Source organism: Leopardus geoffroyi, chromosome C3, assembly GCF_018350155.1.
Source record: "Leopardus geoffroyi isolate Oge1 chromosome C3, O.geoffroyi_Oge1_pat1.0, whole genome shotgun sequence".
Taxonomy (NCBI): domain Eukaryota; kingdom Metazoa; phylum Chordata; class Mammalia; order Carnivora; family Felidae; genus Leopardus; species Leopardus geoffroyi.
The window spans coordinates 123713886-123735897 of NC_059338.1; the positions used below are offsets into that span (position 1 = coordinate 123713886).

The 22012-nt window shown below is 39.5% G+C and overlaps 2 protein-coding genes across 7 annotated transcripts in view; both read left to right on the forward strand.

The window, feature by feature from the left end:
• The first annotated feature begins 135 nt into the window (after nt 1-135).
• SLC10A5 (solute carrier family 10 member 5) lies at nt 136-2728 on the forward strand. Its single transcript, XM_045455837.1, is given in 10 exon segments — nt 136-153; nt 995-1148; nt 1151-1231; nt 1234-1408; nt 1410-1566; nt 1568-1735; nt 1738-1868; nt 1870-1922; nt 1925-2050; nt 2053-2728. Coding segments are annotated over 10 exon segments (1281 nt in total). The 3' UTR covers nt 2271-2728.
• Nucleotides 2729-6046: 3318 nt separating this feature from the next.
• Nucleotides 6047-22012, forward strand: part of IMPA1 (inositol monophosphatase 1) — a 36811-nt gene continuing 20845 nt past the window's right edge. The window contains exons 1-8 of one of the 6 annotated variants that reach the window (XM_045454751.1): nt 6047-6776; nt 7259-7322; nt 10949-11064; nt 11441-11574; nt 13801-13905; nt 15669-15714; nt 17986-18094; nt 19646-19754. In XM_045454751.1, the coding sequence (XP_045310707.1) occupies nt 11002-11064; nt 11441-11574; nt 13801-13905; nt 15669-15714; nt 17986-18094; nt 19646-19754 (566 nt within the window). In that variant the 5' untranslated portion in view covers nt 6047-6776; nt 7259-7322; nt 10949-11001. Of the gene's footprint in view, nt 7323-10948; nt 11065-11440; nt 11575-13800; nt 13906-15668; nt 15715-17985; nt 18095-19645; nt 19755-22012 lie in introns of all 6 variants that reach the window. The other 5 variants (XM_045454748.1, XM_045454752.1, XM_045454749.1 and 2 more) reach the window with 5 other exon arrangements.

Genomic DNA, 22012 nt, shown 5'->3' on the forward strand with positions numbered 1-22012 from the left:
ATATATTCCCAAATACCAGAAAGTTTTAACACAGACTAAATACCTTAGCATCTGTTATAATTACTTACACATAGTAAGTGATCAACACATGCCTCATAAATTGAACTAAAGCTAAATATACCAGGAAAAATAGCAATGAGTGCTGAGAAAAGGGTAAGTAAGGCTGGCAGAGATTGAGGGGGAAAATGAAGAGGTCCTATCCTTGATTAGAGAAGAGACAAAGCAGCATGGAGGGACTTGTGTCAATAGTGATACTGGTGGTAAGTTAGGTCAGGTCCCAGGTAGTGGAGCAGACCAGTCTGGAAGAGACACAGGTACCAGCATCCTCAGACTCTAGGGACCAGGGGTTCCAGTATGAGTAGTCCCCTAAAGAGAACAAGACTGTGGGGAAGAGAGAAAGTCTCTCTAGCTTCTCATTTCTAAACTACCCTGAAATCAGACGGCCTTCTCAAGCTTTCTTTTTGGGGTTTTTAGTTGAGTAAGCCTGGAGGAAAGAGATTAGATTTTGGCTTGATAAATCCAATCTGTTAAAGCTGTGGCTTTTACATTTTCATAACTACAAGTTCAACAGGTTGTGTTACTCACTAGATACCTTTGTTTTTTTTTGTTTGTTTGTTAGTTTTTACCTTTACATTTTTTTTAATGTTTATTCATTTTTGAGAAACAGCATAAGCAGGGGAGGGGCAGAGAGAGGGAGACAATCTGAAGCAGGCTCCAGGTTCTGAGCTGTCAGCAAGGAGCCCAATGTGGGGCTTAAACCCACAAACCGTGAGATCATGACCTGAGCTGAAGTCATACACTTAACCAACTGAGCCACCCAGGCGCCCCTCACTAGATACCTTTGTATTTTGAAAAGCTTGATAGTCATGCTCCTACTGGACTTTGATCCAGCAAAACAATTGTTACCTAAGTTCTATCACTTGAATGTTCTGTAGCTTTTTTTAAAAACGGTTTTGCTGCATATGTGATTTATTTAAACTTTCAGAATGATTAGCAAACTTGTTATTTCCCTGCCTTCGTCCTGCTTTTGTGGTTTATGACTCTGGGAGAGGCAAGGAAGTCATTTCTCAGTGTTCTGAATAGAGCAAAGACTGAAAAACTATTTTTCACAAAGAATGAAGAAATGGTCATCAGAAGATCAAGTTAGGAGCTAAGTGGCCAGACTCCAGCCATCTCTTTTTGCAATTAGATGATCTTAAACTGCTTCAAGTGGTGACTGTGACAAAAACCTTATGACAGGTGAAGATGGAGACACAAATTTGAACATTCAACTATGGGATTCTGAAGGTAGGCAAGAAAGACTCATTCAAGAGGTAATGTTAAAGTCAAAGTGCCTAAACAAAGCAAAGATGGTCTTCAAGGCATTAATGCGTATTGATTGAAATACCCTAGTGCTTATTCTACCAACGTGCTTTTGGTTGCAATATTGAATTGCAGATGTTTCAAACAGTATGAAAGACTCCTTTGCCAGTAATTCTTGGCAAATTGGGGCAATTACACAATTTTTTTCTTAGGCCATTTTATGGATTTCTTTGGACACAGAATTTGGTATTATAAGAGGCACAACATAGGGTTTGGATTTGTAATGACCTACACATGCCCAGGAGGAGTGGGGTCTATTTCTTTGTTCTGCTTCTAGATGGAGATCTCATTTTTTGCCATTTTGACAACTTCAACATTTTTGGCCCTGATGATACTTGCCAATTCTTATATATATAGTAGGCTATTAGGATTACATCAAGTACATTTCATGTTGCTGTTTCTAAAATTGTATTCATACTCCTTTTCATCATTCCAACATCAGTTGGAATAGTCCTCAAGTGTAGCATACCTGAAAAAGCAAACTTCCTGGAGGGAATAATTAGACCTGAGTTTTATTTTAATGTTTGTAGGGATTTATTTGACGTTCAGAATGTTTCTAGAAATAACCTAGAGGAGCTTTCATGGGATGTCTTAGTTCCTGCTTTGGGTTTGTTATTTGGGTACAACTTTGTTAAAATTTTTGTGCTGCCTGTTCTTGTTTGTAAAATTGTTGCTATTGAAAGTGGGATACCAGTTTCTTAGCTCTGCCATTATTCAATTCTTTTTCACAGTCCAAGGCCGACTTAGCTTCTGTGGCTCCTTTTATAGTGGCCATGTATTCTGGATGTGAAATGTTACTGATCTTTCTGCTTTACAAGGCTAAGAAAAGATGTATTCTTATCATAGAAGATAAAAGGAAAAGGAAATCCCCTGGCCAAACTGCATTACTGAATTCCCACTCTGAATGAGGTACTGTGGGAGATTCAAAGAATATCAAAAAATGATGCCTGTTTTCAGTTCACTACAGACCATTAATGTACAGAAATTCAGAGGAAGGTGCCCATTTTTCAAACATGTTTGGAAATGTTTTAGAGAACTGGATTTGAATAGGACACTTTATTGTCTCTTAAACGGGGAAGGGCAATAAGAAAATATTCCTTCTGTAGTGATTGTGCTATATCCCAAGTATTTATGGAAGGGATCTCCATAGAATAGGCAGACAGTAAATGCTCACACAGTGAATGAATATATAAATTCCTATCTGGGTCTCTCATTGGCTCATCAGAATCAGTAGGTCTTAAATGTAGCACCTCTGCTGTCATAACTGTACTTATCTGGTCTTGCACATCTCCCACTCAAGACATTACCATTCACCCTGAAACACAGGGTCATCTCTTCCTCTTCTCCTTTCTTCCTTCATTCTTTCCTTTTTAGTCAAATTATTTCCTACAAAAAGTTTCCTATAATACCTTTTCACCATTCTCTTCATTCCCAGTAATATCACTTTTGTTCTGCCCTATGTTGTTGCTTCCCTAAACCTTTAACTCGCTTTTGGTCCTTCTGTCCACTTTCCAATCACTATCAGGTTAATTTTAAAATCTAACTTTGATCATGTATCTTCCCTGCTACAAGCTTCTTTGCCTTTTGAATAAAGTTTGTATTTCTTAGTGAGGTGTTTATTATACTCCCTGACTTCACTCTCTCTTTCCAGTTTTATCTCCACTCCCACTTCTTATACACAACCTTGCTCCATTCAAACCGGATGACTTGGTATCTCATGAATATGCCTGTGTTCATGCTATTCCTACAACTTACAAGGAGGCCTACCTCCTCTTTACCTCGATTTTGACTATTCCTACAGACCCGGCTCCAATGTCACCCTCTCCATGAAGCTTCTGCTAATCCCACTTAGCAACCTGTAAGTGAGATTTTCTCTAAATTTTCCTCACAATTGTTTATATTTCATATTTAGCCAACTTGTCTTGTTTTACAGCTGTTTATATTCCTGTCATATTCTGTTTTGCTATAAATTCTTGAACATGAGAATTACAAACATAATACATAAACAACATGATAGTGTAAGCAGTGCTGATTTTGATACTCCCCATGTCTAGCACATTTCCTGCATGCTTATTCAAATAAAGGGCTGAAGTACAGACTAGGCCCCAAATGAATAGTGTGCTTGTTTTATAACACTTCTCAATTTTCAGTGGCAGTTTTTAGTATCTAGTTCATTTGTACTCCTCTCCAAAGATCATGCAGGCATCATATTGAGAAATATTTCTGTAATCCTGCTCCTCACATTTCCTAGCCCTGGAGTAGGCAAGTTAATCTTTCTACAGTCCAGTATCCTCACCTAAAAAAATGGAGGTGGTAATGTGAACTCTGTCGAATTTTGTGAGAATTGTCAACTAAGAAAAGGAGGCAAAACTAAGAAAAAATAAAGGTCTTTGGAGTCTCGCAGTTGCAATTCAGAGAACACAGATTCTGTTAGCAACCAGAAAACTGTCCCACTCATGTGGGCAAAGCAAGAGTTTATTCTGAGAAAGAATTGGGTTGCTTCTGTGATTTTGATAAAGAGAAAAAAACCCAAAACTTAATTGGTCCCCACCAGTTGAGCTGCTTTCGATTATTCTGACTTTTATTGGTGCTATCAAATGCAACTAATCTTACTATGTTTTAGTTAACTATTCTGTCTTCATGAAGTTCAAACCAACAGTTTTATGGTCCTAATGCCAGTTCTTTTTAGCAACTACCTATAAAACAGTTGCCACTTTGGACCCAGTTCACGAATTCACTAGTTAGAAAGGAAAATGGAGCTTCAAAATGGGATCTCTCATGTTCAGAAATTTTATTTCACAGAATTAAATGAGATCGTATGTACTTAGAGTAGTACCAGCACATGGTACATGTTCAGTGTTAGCTGCTGCTTTTTTATCCTGGTTTAAACTTTGACCCTGAGATAGCTGTTGGTTTGACATGTTAATCTGGTACCTCTGTATGGAGCCTAAAACTTTGAACATTTTCCTCTGTGATATTCACTGTCATACCCATAGTATTAGGGAAATTTTATTTAGTTTGGCAGCTAATAGGACAACCAAAATTCTTTTTTTCTAATTTCACCAAACCCAGTATATGAATACCAAGATTTATAAAAGACCTGGTGTGGCATAGTGATAGATGGTTATTTATTCACCTTATAAAATGATAATTGCCTACATGGAATATTTTACTATTGACCCCTTTAAACAGAAATCTCTGCTCAGGAAGTTTATAATTAAGCTTATATAAATTTAACTTACATACATTTTCATGCACACACGTTACTGATTGGGAGACAAGAAATTGCCTTTCTAGTTACACTTTGTCATTAATCTTTATCATTGCATTGTGACCTCGAATAAGACACTTCTCTGCATTTCATTTTTCAAATCTGTAAAATGAACATATTCAAATGAGGTGTAAGATCTTGCTCAATTCCTTAAGTCTGTGGTTCTGGCCTAAAACTCTAGGACCTAACATCATAGGCAAGGTGATGGGGTGATGTGAAGAAGATTCAGGTTGGTGGGAATTAACCACTCATAGATGCTGTTAAGGCAAAAACAAAAATAAGAGCTTCTTGAGAGCAGGGACAAATGTTATTCTTTGAATTCCCTACCATGTTTACCTGAATGCCTTGAATAGAGTTCTCATTAAACATTGAATTAATTAATGAGCAGTATCTATAAATGTCAAGATCATATACTGTGGAACCAGACAATGCCTGGGTCTGCAGTTCCAGTTCTGTCACCAGTTCGGTGACATTGGTCAAGTTACTTAATCTCTCTAGGCCTAAATTCATGTGCAGGGATAATGACACTACAATGATATTGTTGTGAAGGTTAAGTGAGTTAATATTAGTCAAAGGTCCTCAGAACAATGCTTAGCCCATAGTAGACTCTATTGTTATTACTCTGTACATACTTGAATGATCTTTAACCTTAAAAGCAGCTGAATGTACACGGATGGAATTTGGAATATATTTTCTCTTACAGATGTATCCTGGAAGACAGATTTTTACATGGTAAAATTTATCTAATATGGATGGGGATGAAGTTATTCAAGTTACCTTTTTTTTTTAAAAATGAGGGCATAGAGCATGCTGTCTGATTGCTTGGATTCATACCATTTTATATAGGCTTGATTGGTTAGACAAAAAGATCCAGAGATAGAGGGGTAAGATGCTTTTTTTATAAAGTTTCTTTCCAACCCTCAGGAGGGGGTGATTCTATGATACATTGTTCCAAGAACAAATATTCTATCTGCAATTCCGACCTGTTATGTCAAAACACAAAAGCTTGTTAGAGATCCTGGAGACTGCATCCCTGAGGACCTGTACACTGTATGTAAATCTTTATCATTTTAAAATCAAAGTCCATTAAATAATTAACTAATAAAGTCTTGGTATGTGGAATCTGATTTTTCCCCCTAGTAAAAGGAGTTGCTATTTATTTTTTTTTTTTTCAACGTTTATTTTTATTTTTGGGACAGAGAGAGACAGAGCATGAACGGGGGAGGGGCAGAGAGAGAGGGAGACACAGAATCGGAAACAGGCTCCAGGCTCTGAGCCATCAGCCCAGAGCCTGACGCGGGGCTCGAACTCACGGACCGCGAGATCGTGACCTGGCTGAAGTCGGACGCTTAACCGACTGCGCCACCCAGGCGCCCCAGGAGTTGCTATTTAAAAGAAGTCAGCTCCAGAGACTTAAGTAGAGTTAACAAGATACCCAAGATTTCTGGGAAAAGAATCACCAAGTTGGTCCCTCTTTTTTCAAATATAGGGTAATTGGGCACTATTACTCCTGCCCATGGGTGACCTTGGCACCTTGTGGCTGGGCAAAGGCCATTCCCCAAACCCCCTCCATAGTCAGGTGTCTGGGAAAGTATCAGGGGCATTGAGTCTCACCTCTTTTCCATTTTGAGGTTTAGTAGAATTAGAACTCTCATGGATGGAAGTCAGCTGGTAGGAAAGAACATCAGAGACCCTGAAGAGGGAACTCGCATTTAGGGAAGTCTGGAATGGTGACCTGGCAGGCACATCAGAAGCAGATTTTGTCCTGACCTATTATGTTGCTGATACTGGAACCTGCCTGACCCCCAACCACCATGGAATAGCCAGATGATTTGGGACTTGGAAAAATGGCTGCAGATAGGGCTGTAGGTTTCAAAACTGTTCCTTTGGGGAAGCCGAGAGCAATGTACCAGGTACTGAGGTCTCTGCAGCCATCTGAACTACTCAGAGCACTGGACAAAAATCTTTTGGATTGTGTGGGGGACCAGTTTCCAGCACTGCCAAAACCAGATATGTGCGCTAAAAGATTATCCAATTTTAGGTGTTTGGAAGACAAACAGTCACTGAAGCAACACTGACTTGAACAATTGTGAAGTAGCATCTGAGGCCCCTAGAAAAAGATTGGACTTCCTGCTCATTTGAGGTAGGTAGCCTGAAGTGTTATTTGAATAAGAAGTAAGATTTGATCTTCTGACTTAACGTTGCTTACACTGATTTTTAGCAGCTTTGCCAAATCAGTGAGACCATGCTCATTTAAAGGAGGTATAAACAGGACTCTGGTGACATTTTCTGCAAATGCCTGGAAAATTTCATTTGGTTACAAATCAACACTAGTTGCTATGTAGTTGGCAAGATTATCATAACTGTCAACGAAGAACCAGAAACCTAATTTCTCAAGTTTTCCTGAATTCCTGAAGACAGCACAGGCTGCAGAAAGGAGGTTAGAACAAAAAAATAAAAAGAGGCCAAATCTCCAATGCCTAAGCAGTTCTGGATCCAGCGGTCAGGACAGGGCTAGAGCCTCAAACGCCGCAATCAGGGCGGATCTATCCCAGACGGAGTCACGCCTATGTGGGCGGGGCCGTAGGGGTGGGACTTCCTGTCCGGAACATTTTTCACTCACAGGAAGAACACAGCCACGGATCCTGCCGGTAGTCTAGTGATAGAGTCTGACCTCTTCCAACTTAAGGTACGTCCTGCGTTCCTTCTACCCCATACCGGCTCTCAGGCGGTCTTGGCCGGAGCTTCGAGCCTGGGTGCTGCGGGGCGGCCCTCCGCGGGCGGGAGTGGGTGGGCGCGGTCAGTCGTGCATTGGCGCCCAGGGACAGAGGCCGCAGCTGGGGCCGCTATATCTCTGCAGTGTTGTCCTTAACCCCCGCCGCGGAGTGACCCCACAGCGTGTAGCGATTTCGCTCGCGGGCTCTCTCTGCACCTTTGCGGCGGCTTATGTCGAGTAAGTTCTTTTAAATTTTACTGATTCCAAGGCAGCTCAGAGACCTGGCATATTCCCAGGGTCATGCAGTCCCAGTGTAACCCCCTGATCCTGTCCTGTGCAGTCGTGCTGCTGGGAACTGGTGACAGGAAGGGGGCTGTGTTCCCACTGTCAGGAAGGCTGCGACCAGCACATAAACAGTTGAAAATGTTTCAGGTGTTTGTCTTTAGGAAAATGAAAGTGAATAAAATACGCCCTCTTCGGTCGAGAAGTCTGCTCAAAGTGGTTAGGAATATAAGGCACTTAACACAAATAATCAAAACCTATGGAAGATATTCCTGAGTACCCTAAGTGTGATGCACCAAGTTTTATGGGCTCTTCCAGGCCAAGGCATCTTCCCAGCTTCTCCCTGCATGTTCCTTCCTAAGGAATGTCATTGAGATTCAGGACTCGGTTGTTGCCTACTCAGGTGACTTCTATAGTATTTATGTCTGCAGGCCACACCTCTTCTATGAGTTCAGGATCCATGCGTTCAACTGCCTAGTGATGTCTCCTTTTGGTTTCATAAAGTCTCTCCCCCTCTACTAATTAAACTTTTGATCTCCCTACCTCCTACCCAAATTCCCAAATTGACTCTTTTCTGTTATTCTCTGTTTCAAAAGATGTCGCTATTATCCATTCAGTTGTTAAAGTGGAAAATCTGGGCATCATTGAACTCTTCCTCTTCTTCCTAACCTATATCCAAATTATTGCTAAATGTCTCCAACTTTACCTCTCAAAGCAAATATCTCTTGATTATCTCAACTTCTCTCTATATACCTCTCCCTCCATTCTCCTAAGTTCAAGCCAACTGTCAGGTCTTCTCTGGACTACTGCATTCTAATTCTAAATCTCCAATCCAGTCTGCCTAGCATCCACTCTCCACTCTAACCTCCACCCTCCAATCTGGTATCATCAGTAGCCAAGGTGAAATGATTCTTCAGGGCTCTCAAATCAAATGTTATGTCTAAGGCTCTGATTGGGATGGTCCCTACTATCACCCCAGTCTCATTTCTCCTGCCTTTCTTTGAACTCTGGGCTGTCACATTTAAGCCTTTTAGTTACTTTTCACTTATATCCCATAGTCTAGTCCAGTTAGTTAATACCTGTTCATTTGTCCTTTAGATCTTGGTTTAATCAGTCATCAGGGCAACCTTATCTGATACCGAAAGCCAGGTTAAAGCTTTCCTGTTCCATGCTTCTCATTGCATTTCTCCTCCTTAGCCTTTATTTTTTTTTTTCTGGTGTTTTGTTTGTTTGTTTTTGGTTTTAATAACACCTAAGGGCACCTGGGTGGCTTAGGTCATGATCACCTGGTTCATGGGTTTGAGCCTCACATCAGGTTCTGTGCTGACATTGCGGAGCCTGCTTGGGATTCTCTCTCTTTCTCTCTCTGCCTCTCCCCTGCTCGTGCGCTCTTTCTCTCTCTCTCTCTCTCTCTCTCTCTCTCTCTCTCTCTCTCTCTCTCCTTAAATAAATAAATGGACTTAAAAAAATATGTCTACCCGCTAGCGAGTAAGTATGAACTGGGCCTGTTTTTCCTCACCATGACACAGCATATAATAGGTATTCAGCAAGTAGCTATCAAATGATTAAATAATGAATTCTGAATAGAGAATCCGTAGAGGGAAGGGTAGCTTTTGAAATGGGCATTAAAGGATTGGTGGGAGTTATAGCCATGCTGTTAGAAGGTAGAGATATGAGTGGCTTGAGCAGTTTCTGACAAGGAAGCAGATGCATTGTGAGAACATCTAGATCTGTTAAGCATGGAAGAGCGGAATAGGGGTAAGAATGGGGGGGGGGAGTTTGAAAACAGTTCTTGAGACACTCTAAGCAGTTACTTGTGTAACTCAAAAAGTGGCTTCCCTTTTATATTAAAAAAAGTTCTTAGGAAGAAAAAGCGACTACAAGCAGAAACCGCTCACTGTATATGCCCTTTGCCCTTTCTTCTCTTTCCTACACTGTGAATGCCATGGTAGGGAATTGTGAGTAGTCTTTCAGGTGAAACTCTGTGTCAGTTATTCTCAATTATAAAGGTGATACAATTGGAGTTGCTTTGTAAATGATGACACATTTTTCTGAGTCTGACCCCTTGAAAAGCTTCACTGTCCCAGGTACCGATTTTAGAGTGTGGTCAAGCCAGTGGTGAGTTATTTTGGTATTCTTTTCAGAAGTCAGTAGAAAACTAGACAGAAGACAAAAATATGTTGGCTTTTTCTGGGAAATAAATTTCTTCATTATTTTTTTAGTCCCAGAATTTTATTTCCCTCAGATTTTGTGATAGAAAGATCAGAGGACTTTAAAATCAGAATTGAGTTCAACTTCTGTGTCATCTGTTCCATATAACCTTGGACAAATTATCATCTCTGAGCTTAAAGTTCTTCATCTTTACAACCTCATTAAAAAACCTCATATGTAAAACCCCAAACTGCCTGACGTTCATTAGTACATGTACCTTCTGTGCCTTCCTTTCAAAGCTTCTCTAATATCAGTATTCCCAGTGTTCTTTTTTCACTTCATTCTCCACTCAAGCATGCACCTATCTTTTAAAATACTTAACGTGCTTCTTTCTCCATCCCCCAAACCAATGTTGTTTTTTAATTTACTTTTTAAGTTTTATTTTTAGAGAGAGCTCGAGCAAGGGAGAGGAGTAAAGGGAAGGAGGAGGGGAGGGAGGGAGGGAGAGAGAGAGAGAGAGAGAGGGAGAGACAGAGAGGGAGAGAGAGAGTCTTAAGCAGGCTCCACGCTCAGTGCAGAGCCTGACATGGGCCTCAATTGCATGATCCTAGTATCAAGACCTGAGCTGAAATCAGGACACTCAACTGACTGAGCCCCCCAACCAGCTGAGCCACCCAGGTTCCCCTGATTGTTTTTTTTTTATTTTTTTTATTTTTAATGTGCTTTTTTTTTTTTTTTTTTTTTTGAGAGAGAGACACACAGAGAGTGAGTGGGGAAAGGTCAGAGAGAGAGGGAGACATAGAATCCAAAGCAGCCGTCAGCACAGAGCCCGATGTGGGGCTCGAACTCACAAACCATGAGATCAGACCTGAGCCCAAGTCGGACACCTAACCGACTGAGCCATCCAGGTGCCCCTGTTTTGTTTTTTTTTTTTTTTTTTTTTTTTTTAATGTGATGTGGGCACTTTAGGAAACACTTTTATGGAGTATTTTTTTGTTATGTAAATGATTCTACAATGGAAGAGATTGAGGTTAAGAATATTTCTTGATGGACCTTGAGTGAATCTTGAGAAATATTGAACACTAAGATACGGAGGAAGGCAAATCCAAAATGAAAGTATTTTGCTAACTGAGTTGTTTTTGTGAACTAACTATTCTGTAATTAAGACCTAGGGATTTTTAACTGCTTTGTCCTGACTCCTGTTAAATCTGCTCAGAAGATGGCTGATCCTTGGCAGGAATGCATGGACTATGCAGTAACCCTAGCAAGACAGGCTGGAGAGGTATGAACAGAAATCTTGTCAGCCATTGTGTGTCGGATGTGGACAGCATGTGGTTATTGTGTGAAATAAAACATGTATCTTGATCTGCATTTGTTTTCATTTTACTAAACATTTTAAACGGAGTCAATACTCTGATTTTATGTCACTAAACTTTTTGTGATGACGATTGTGAATCTAAAATAGGATGTATGATTTTATGACTTTCTACCTAGGTCCTAACCACTAAAGGTTTATTTTGTGTACATTGTGGTAAGACATTTTTAAGAACATCGTTTAAGTCTAGATTGAATGTTTTAAACCATTTCTATATTTCACCTTTTAGTTTAATTTAAAATGACATGCATTTTCTATTTGCTTATCAAAAAAATCTTTTCAGGTGGTTCGTGAAGCTATAAAAAATGAAATGAATGTCATGGTCAAAAGTTCTCCAGCTGATTTGGTAACAGCTACTGACCAAAAAATTGAAAAAATGCTTCTCTCTTCCATAAAGGAAAAGTTTCCATCTCACAGGTATTTTTTATTTTAGTCTCACATGATAAATTAAAATGTAGTTAGAGTCCATGTACTAGACAAAAATTTTGAATCTAGACACAGAAATTGACTTTAGTTGACTTAAGCTGCAAAGCAATTTATTTGGAGGGTGGTGAGTGGCTCAGAAACCCTGAGATCAGGGCTTAGGCAGAAACCAGGAAGGAAGACAGAGCTGAGATGCCACAGGAGCCATTGCTTCACATGCCACCAGTAGCCTCATTGTTGACTCTGCTATAGCTTTGGATGTCTTTGCCTCATTATCTTAAGATTACAAATCCTGGGAAGGAACATCTTGCTGAACTCAGGTTGTATGCCCAAACTCAAGCTGCCAGGAAGTAGCAAATGGGATATTTGGATTCCTACATAGTAGGAGTAGTGTTTGGATGCTGGGAAGCTAAGGTCACAAATGTCTGCCATAGGCACGATTTAGAAGTTGAGTTTTATTCTCTATATTGCAAACTTTTTTATTTTTAAAAAATTTTTTTTTTCAACGTTTATTTATTTTTGGGACAGAGAGAGACAGAGCATGAACGGGGGAGGGGCAGAGAGAGAGGGAGACACAGAATCTGAAACAGGCTCCAGGCTCTGAGCCATCAGCCCGGAGCCTGACGCGGGGCTCGAACTCACAGACCGCGAGATCGTGACCTGGCTGAAGTCGGACGCTTAACCGACTGCGCCACCCAGGCGCCCCAAACTTTTTTACATTGTAGAGTGGTGGTGACTCTAACGATTTTGAGAGAAAAATACCAAAATCAGGGCTCTCTTACACACAGACATATTGTAGAAACATCATCATCACTTTAAAATTTTTTATTTTTGAGGAAGAGAGTGCGCGAGTGAGCGTGAGCAGGGGAGGGGCAGAGAGCAAGGGAGACACAGAATCCGAAGCAGGCTCCAGGCTCTGAGTTGTCAGCACAGAGCCCGACACAGGGCTCAAACTCGTGAACTGTGAGATCATGGCCCAAGCCAAAGTTGGACGCTTAACCAAATGAGTCACCCAGACGCCCCACCACTTTAAAGTTTTAACATTGTCATTCTCTCCTTCTTGTTCATGCCATTGACTATTCCTGGTATTTTAGCCATTGAGAAGAAAAAATGTTTTAAGCTGTGGCTAAATATACTTCCTCTCAATAAAAAAGGTTGTACAGCTAAGTGAAAAAGGGATAAAAGAAAACCATAATTATAGGACAGTTCAGTATTGAATAAAGGAAATAAAATAATCAATAAAGCAACAAAAAAGCCAATGAACTCAGACACCATTTACAAAATTCACCTGGGATTTATTACATAGCATGCTTAAGGAAGGCATGCAGACACAGTAATTTTGGTGGGTAATTTGCTTTCTCATTGACTTATTTAATGATCTCTATGTTATCTATTGCTGCATTAATTACCCTAAAAACTTTGGGGCTCTAGACAAGCATTTATTATCTGAGTTTGCTACAGTCGGTAATATGGGAGTAGCTTGCCTGCATGCTTCTGGTCAGGGTCTCATAAAGTTAGAGTGAAACTGTCGGTCAGGGCTGCAGGCATTTCAAGACTCACCTAGGGCCAAAGGATAAGTTCCCTTATGTGATTGTTGGTGACTTCAGTTCCTCATGGGTTGTCCACTAGCAGCTTTCCTTAGTTCCTTGCCATGTGGGCCTCTCCATAACGCACCTTATAACATGGTGGCTGCCTCCTGTGCCCTGGAGCAAGAGAGGGAAGGCGAGAGAGGGAGAAAATAAATAAGACAGAAACCACAGTACCATTTGGTGAATGAGTCTTCAGAGTTGCATATTATAACTGCTGCTTTGTTCCGTTGGTTAGAAGGGAGTCACTCAATTCAAATTCACACTCAGGGCGAGGGGTGGTTAGGTTCTCCTCTTAGAAGAGCATAAGAGAATTTGTGGATTTATTTTTAAAACCACATTTCCTTAATAAGTCCTCATCTGCGAGAAATGTGTGTGCGTACACATGTGTGTACCTTTGTTTTTCCTGGTATTCCATCTGAGAATTTTGAATTTTGCTTTTCACACGACCTTGTTCCAGGAGAAATAAAGTTTTCTCATTTTACTGGTCTGAAGGAAGAAGGAACAACAATAGAAAAGTGGTACATGGACTTTTGTTATGTATTCTAGTAGTCTCTGAATCTAAGGAAATGTAAAAGTTTGAAAATTGTTGAAAGCAGTATAAAGATTTTGAATTTTTCATTCTTGGTTTTAGTTTCATTGGTGAGGAATCTGTGGCAGCTGGGGAAAAAAGTATCTTAACCGACAGCCCTACATGGATCATTGACCCTATTGATGGAACAACTAATTTTGTCCATAGGTATGTTTTTAAAATGTTAATACTGTAATTACTGTTTGTGTACTAACTGAATGGACCTTTAGAATATTCTGTTCACAGACCTCGATGCTTTAGAGAATTGTATAATTTATAGAGTGAAATGTATTATGCAGAATTTTCATCAGATATGGTAGAGGTGACAAAATATTCATGTCATGGACTTGTGCAGTGAAGTGCCCTGTTCACCATTCTTTTTCTCACTATTGGAGCCATATAAAATGTAAGCAAGTAACATTGCTGCTTTGAGATTAAGGAGCTAGTGGGATCAGTATGGGGGGGTGGGGGTCATATAAAATGTTGTCTATATAGAATGGGTTCAATCCAGGAGAGAAAACTATTGAGCATGGGTTGCATGATCAACAGCCTTGGGTTTGAATCCAGATGCCTTTTTTTTAAGTTTATTTATTTTGAGAGAGTGTGTGCATGTACACGCATGAGCAGGGGGTGGGGCAGAGAGAGAGGAAGGAGAGAATCTCAAGCTGACAGCATGGAGCCCAATGCAGAGCTCCATCCCACAAACTGTGAGATCATGACCTGTGCTGAAATCAAGAGTTGGATGCTTAACCGACTAAGCCACCCAGGTGCCCCCATATGCTCTTTTATAGGCTTTTGTGACCTTGGGCAAACTATTTAATCTTCCTAAGTTTCAGTCGTTGTTGTTGTTTAATGTATAAAATGGGCATATTAATGGTACCTGCCTCAAAGAACTGTTTGTTCTTGAGATTCAGTGAGTAGTACTTTGAACTTAGTGTAGTGCCTGGCACAAAGTAAGTCTGCATCTCTGTATATTAGCACTGAAAGAGAGCCCGAGAGTATTGCCAGTGACCGTTAAAATGGGTAGTCTAGTTTGGTGGACTTACATAGATGTTATATTTGAAGTTGCCATGTAGGTATACATATGTTTACTAATTCAGAATTGTTAAAGTCTGTAAAGCTAAGATTTCAAATCTGTATGTGGAGTGTTAACATGGAAAGATGTTGTGATATAACCTATAGAAGACTATAATACAGAGGGTATATGCTACGATCCCATTTTTGTTACAGTGAAAACTCAAATATTTCTTAAACTTTTTATTTTCAATAATTGAACACATTTTTTCATATTTTCTTCGTCTTGATTCTGGAGTAGAAATTACAACCTATGTGTTTAAAACCCTCATGCAGCCACAGCAATAACTGTGGTTAACAGTTTACTTCTCAGATGTGAAGCTCCAAATTTGGTGTTAAAGACAAGAAACAGTTTATTCTGTACAATTTAATACCTATGTTTATAGGTCCTCTGTGGGAGAAATGACCAAAAAAGACTTTTTTTAACCGTGGTCAATTAAAATTTTTTTGAATTTGTTTTTATTTTTGGAAAAATTATTTTATATAGTTACTATATTCATGACATATGACATTCCAGAGATCTAAAATGGCAGGCAGTGCAAGGTGTCCTTTCCACTTCGGACCCCAGTTTCTCAGGACCAGTTTCTGGAGGTGGCCACTGTTGCCACATTCTTGGGAATTCTTTCAGAGATGTTTCATGCCTATAGAAGCATCCTGTATGTATGTATATGTATGTATGTATACACCTCTCCCCTCACTATTTACACAAAGATTACATACTACTCACACTGTTCTGGGGGAGGAGGGATGAGACTATATGAAAAAGTATGTAGTCAATTATGTTATGAAAGAACATGTTTATTGAAAGTAATACTTATCTTGATAAATATGTATATGTGTTTGTGTTTTTTTTTAAGGTTTCCTTTTGTAGCTGTTTCAATTGGCTTTACTGTAAATAAAAAGGTATGCTGTTTAAATGTATGATTGGTAAAATGCCTTGCTCTCATTTTCTGAGTAAGAGTAAATGTGTCTTTGTAATAAATTTAGGTTTGTCTCTACATTCAATTTACATAGCTGCATTATTTCAAAATACACTACAGAACTCTTAAAGTTGGCATGATACCTTTTCCAGTAAGAATAAAAATTTAATGTCTTCTGAGAAGCAAGAATTGAAAAAAACCTCGCAAGTAACTGAAATACAATTCAGTGTTTAATCACCATGATCTGTTGTGATAGAGTCAGATGTGAGAGGTGTTGTGATCTAAATGCTTAACAGAAGTGGTAGGATTGGAGCTAGGAATGCCTTACTAGGCGTCAGTGAAGGGAGACTTGGAAAGACCAGAAAGCGGCAGTGGCCAAAGCATGGTTGGAAAATGCCGAGTGTGTTCAGGAACTCAATTACTTGCTACATCTAAAACCCAGTAGAATATAATCTCTAGCTATTACGTTTCCTTGTTTGGCTATTTGATCAAACAGTGATGTGTACTAACATCTTCTTCAAGGAGCTTGTGATAATAAATTTGACCAGCATGTATACAAGAGAGTCAAGAAATCTGTGAAAATAAAAATGCATCTTAGGCACAAGGTGTGTTAATTAGTGAGAACATCCAAAAGAAGCTAAAGGAGCCTTGAGCATATAATCAGCCCTGGGCTGTGTGCTGTCCCTGCCACTGAACTAGCTCACACTTCGTGCAAAAGTTAGATGTGTAAACAGATAAATATGTGCTGGGACTATGAAAAAAGGCTGTGAGAACATGAAGAAGGTATATCCAGTTATGCCTAGAGTGGTTTGGGGAGGCCTTCGTAACAGAAGGGGTCTTAGAAGTCAGTCATGTGAGTTTGGTCTTAGCAACTTAGGAGTTTGCCAGATAAGAAAAGGAGGAAAGCATTTGAATCGGAACAGCTTGGAGAAGAGCATGATGTGTGTGGGGAACAAGATGCTCATCGTGAATGAAACTCTGAAAGTGGCAGGGGCAGAATCGATGAGGTGAGTTAGTTGTGAATTTGTTGTGAGGCACTGTGGCCTGTCTGTGCCAGAACATTTGGGTTTTGTTTTAAGGCGGTAGGAAACCAATAGAGGTTTTAAAGTACAGAGTGACAGATAATTCCAGCAATGTAGAGATCATACCAGAGGGGTGCAAAGGGTGATTCTGAACTAAGATGGGGCAGTGAGGATGGCTGAGGAAATGCCAAAATCAAGAAGTACTTTCAAGATAAAATTTGCAGAGGGAGACACACGGGGAAGGAATGAGGTGTGATCAGGTAATGAGTGATTTTTGACCTCGGGCTGAGGCTGCTGCAAGACTAACTCAAACCTGGCTTCCTACCTCTGATAATGGGGTTATAAGTGGCATAGGCCAAAGTTAAAAGTGGTAGTTGAATTTATAGACTGGAAAGAATGAACTTACAAGAATACAGAGAGCTAAAAGGGAAATGGAAGAAATGGAAGAATGAGCAAATCCTGAGCCACATCACTTTTAAGGGTTGGACACAGAACAAGGTCCTTAAAAAAACTTGACCCCGAGATAGATTAGTGAGTGAAGTAGGACTAAGAGTACTGCCAGAAACCTGGAGGTGCTGGATTAAGTAATGAAGAAGTGTGGATAATTGTCAGCAGGCTGCAGTTCTTCAGGGAAGGCATTTGGTCAATAGGAGTTCATGGGTAATTTCTTTGCAAGAAGTTTGAGGAGAGTGCATGATTAGGGCAGAAGCCAAATTGTAATTTTTCTTACTAGAAGAACAGGAGAAGCAAAGTATAGACTGCCCTTTAGCGGTGAAGAGAAAAGGAGAAGATAACATTTTGAAGGTTGTGCAAGGGAGGTAGAAATTGAGTGTGAAAGTACACCAGCATGGAAATCTGAGAGAAGAAGAATCAGTTGATGAAAGAGTTTTTCAGAGAAGCTTGAGAGAGGGTAGGAATCATAATATGGAAGGAAGTACTCACCGTAGAAAGTAGGAAATACTTGTCTTTATCTGAGGCAGGAGGGCAGGAGGTCAAGGCGGGTGCTCTTAAATTGAGAAATAGATGGGACAAGAGTCAAGGATTCAAGTCTGATGACCTCTTTCCTCTGTTTAAGCTGGAAATTAGCATTAAGTATCCCACAGTAGTTATTTGAACACATTCTTAGCATACCTGATTTTTTTTTTTTTTTTTTGTCACTGCCTTAGAAAAAGTACTCATTTGATGATGAAAAACACTCAGGTTTGGTAAAGGAAACTTTTTTCCTTCTGCAGATGGAATTTGGAGTTGTATACAGTTGCCTGGAGGATAAGATGTATACAGGCAGGAAAGGAAAGGGAGCCTTTTGTAATGGTCAAAAACTACAGGTTTCACAACAAGAAGGTAGGTTTATCCTCTGATTTTTGATGTGATTGATATTACATACATGTGTTTTGAATTTTTTGAGTTAACATGTAGAGTTCACTCAGTTGTTAACAGATTCATAAATTGTGTATACTTTCCTAGTACTTCTTAATTTCCACTGCAGTTTTGAATGTGGTAGTAGGAGCAAGGATCTCAAGTATAGTCCAGAAACACCCCCTCAGCCCCAGCAGCTTGCTAAGTGCTGGGATAGGAAGATAAATAAGAAGGGCTCCCCACCGCCATGGAGTTCACGGCTCATTGTTTCAGCCACTGCATCTCAAATTCTTTGTTAAATTCCTCTGATCTGATGCCACTGGGGCCAGTTGTCAGACCATAAATGTGGGAGAATAAAAGTCTGTTACAGTTGGGAATCATTAAAAATGACATGACACATACACATTTTTCACGACCTTGATGATTGGCGTTTTGTCTTTTTTTTTTTTTTTTTTTTTTTCAACGTTTATTTATTCTTGGGACAGAGAGAGACAGAGCATGAACGGGGGAGGGGCAGAGAGAGAGGGAGACACAGAATCGGAAACAGGCTCCAGGCTCTGAGCCATCAGCCCAGAGCCTGACGCGGGGCTCGAACTCACGGGCCGCGAGATCGTGACCTGGCTGAAGTCGGACGCTTAACCGACTGCGCCACCCAGGCGCCCCCGGCGTTTTGTCTTTTATGTGACGGCTCATTGAGGCGGGAGCGTCCCCTTTTTTCCATAAACCGTGTCCAGCACTTCCCAGCGTGCACCTGCGGTTCTTTCAGGTGCAGCAAGAACTTAGACGCTTCAGAATCCCCCTCCACCTGCGTAATCTTTCTCCTCAGACACTTAATTTGAGAGCAGATTTTTAGTTCATTTAGTTCACTTTTAGTTCAGTTTAGTTTATTGAACTCGAAGACCCCAAAGATTGGAAGATGCGTCCTGATTTTTCAAGATGTTAACGTGAAAAAAGTGCATCTTAGAATCAAAGTAATATAGTTTTTAATTAGCTTATGTGGTATTAGAGGAAACAACAGTAAACACATTCGGAACAAGCTGGTAAGCGTCCGTCTCCACTGGTGGGAGGAGATGACGCGTAGGGTACACGAGGGTTGCGTGTGTCATGAGCTTCAGTCATGTTGTGTCAAAGAGGGCACAGAAAGCGTTGGATCAGCTGTCAAGTTAGTAAATGGAGGTCAGCCACCACTTAACTTTCGTTTTATTTCAAATCTATATTTAAATTTCCCCAAGTTTTACTTTTTAAATATTTAAGGTATTTGCTTGTTTCCCACGAAAGATACCATGCATGCAAGCAAATTGGTTATATTCTACACTTTTGGGGGATGAGGTAAGAAGCAGATTCTCTTGATGATTATAAAACAACCACTTTGAGGATAATAAATTTATCAGAATTTTAAATACTTCAAGGCTTAGAAATTTGATACAACCAGGAAGAGGGATAAAAATGTCCTATTTTGTTCTAAATTATAAGTATCACATTTTTTATCAGAATTCTTATTAAACTCTAGTGATTATTTAAAACATTCTCTTTCAGATATTACCAAATCACTCTTGGTGACAGAGTTTGGCTCTTCTAGAACACCAGAGACTGTAAGAATTATTCTTTCTAATCTGGAAAGGCTTTTGTGTGTTCCCATTCATGGGTAAGCTCTTTTCATTTATTCCCTGAAGTTCCAGAGAACTAAACATCTTAAAGAATGAATTTTCCTTAAAAACTTTTTTTTTTTAACATTTATTCATTTTTGGGAGAGAGAGAAAGCGTGCGTGCGTGCGAGCAAGTGGGGGTGGGACAGAGAGAGGGAGACACAGAATCCGAAGCAGGCTCCAGGCTCTGAGCTGTCAGCACAGAGCCCGACTTGGGGCTCAAACTCATGAACTGTGAGATCATGACCTGAGCCAAAGTCAGGCGCTTAACCTACTGAGCCACCCAGGCACTTCAAATTTTCTTTTAGAAGTTAAATTTTTTTATTAATAGGCTTGGGGTCAGTACCATAATTCTAATTTTGTAATGTAACTAAAAAACCTTTTTATTTGAGAACAATTTCATATGTGACAAAATTTGCTGAAATAATTAAAAAAAAAATCCCTTCACTCAGATTCACCTGTTGTTAACATTTTACCCTATTTGCTTTATTTTTTCATTCCCTCTGTGTGTGTGCGCGCGCGCATGCATACATGCAGTTTTTTCCCCCAAACTAATTTAGGGTCAATTACTTACATCATGACTCTTTACCCCTAAATACTTCAGTTTATTTCTTGAGATTGATGAGAGATATTTTCTTCTATGATCACAGTACAATTATTGACTTTATAAATTTATTTTTTATCTGATGTACCATCTGTATTTAATTTTGTCACTTGATATAATGTCCTTTGTAGCCTTTTTTTTTTTTTTTAAACGAATATAAGATTCAGTCTGGGGTCAGGCATTACATTTAGTTATTATGTCTGGTTAGCCACCTTTAATCTGGAGTGTTTCTGCAACCTAAGAAATTACCCGCTTCCTCTCAGTTTTCAAATTATTTGCATGAATGGATACAAGGTAGACTCTTATAATTTATTTCTGGTTTCTCTGTATCGATGGTTGTCTTCCCTTGTCACTTCTTATTTTTTATATTTGTGCTTTGTTTTTGTAAATCTTGATTAAAGTACTTACGTGGCTTTCTTTTTTTTTTTTTTTTAATGTTTATTTTTGAGAGAGAGAGAGAGAGAGAGAGCAATCGCAAGTGCGTAAGCGAGGGAGGGGCAGAGAGAGAGGGAGACACAGAATCCGAAGTAAGCTCCAGGCTCTGAGCTGTCAGCATAGAGCCTGATGCGGGGCTCGAACCCACGAACAGCAAGATCATGACCTGAGCCAAAGTCAGACGCTTAACCGATTGAGCCACCCAGGCGCCCCTCTTTTTGTTTTTGTTTTGTTTTGTTTTTGTTTTATCAAAGAACCAGGATTATGATTTATTAATCTGATCTATAGTTTTTCTCCTCTCTGCCTTATTATTTTCATCCTTGTGCCTTTCTTGGTTCCTTTTTAAGTAGAGAGTTTGCTTTTATTCTTTTACTTTTATTATATAAATATCTAGGCTATGAATTTCTGTCTTACCTCTGTGTTAAATGGTTCCGTAGATTCTGATATGTAGGGTTTTCATTCTAATTATTTTCATAAAATCAGTAATTTGTATTTCCTCTTTCACTTAAGAGTTCTATTCTTAAATTTCTACAAAGAAAGTTTCTTTAAATTTCATTTTTTAATTTTACTAGTTTTGTTACATTGTAACAAATCTGCTATGGAACTTACTAATGTTTTCTTTGTGCATTCTATAACTAATGTTTGTTACAGTTCCATATGCACTGAGTTAAAGTATATGCTCCATTATCAGGGTATAATGTTTGATATATAGCCTAAGGATTGACCTTACTACGTTTATTTTTCTACTTCACCTGTCTCATACTGAGTGATATGTTAAATTCTTCTGTTATTAGTGTGTTTCTCAGTATTTCTCCTTGGAAATCATAAAGTTTTTTTTTTAATGTTTATTGATTTATTTTAGAGAACATAAGCAGAGGAGGGTGAGAGAGAGAGAGAGAGGGAGGGAGGGAGAGAATAGAGAGAATAGAGGGAGGGAGAGAAGCACGCTCCACACTCAGGGGGAGTCCGATGCAGGGCTCTGTCTCACGACCATGAGATGACCTGAGCTGAAATCAGGAGTTGGACATGTAACCCACTGAGCCACCCAGGCACTCCTACAACTCTTAGAGCTTTTATCTTATATAAGGTGGAAGCTGTATTATTTGATGCCTATACATAACTGTTACACCTTCTTGTATCATTTTAACTTTACTTACAGTATCCTTTGTTTTGTTTCATCCTTTTGGACTTAGTCTACTTTGACATCAAAAATGAAAA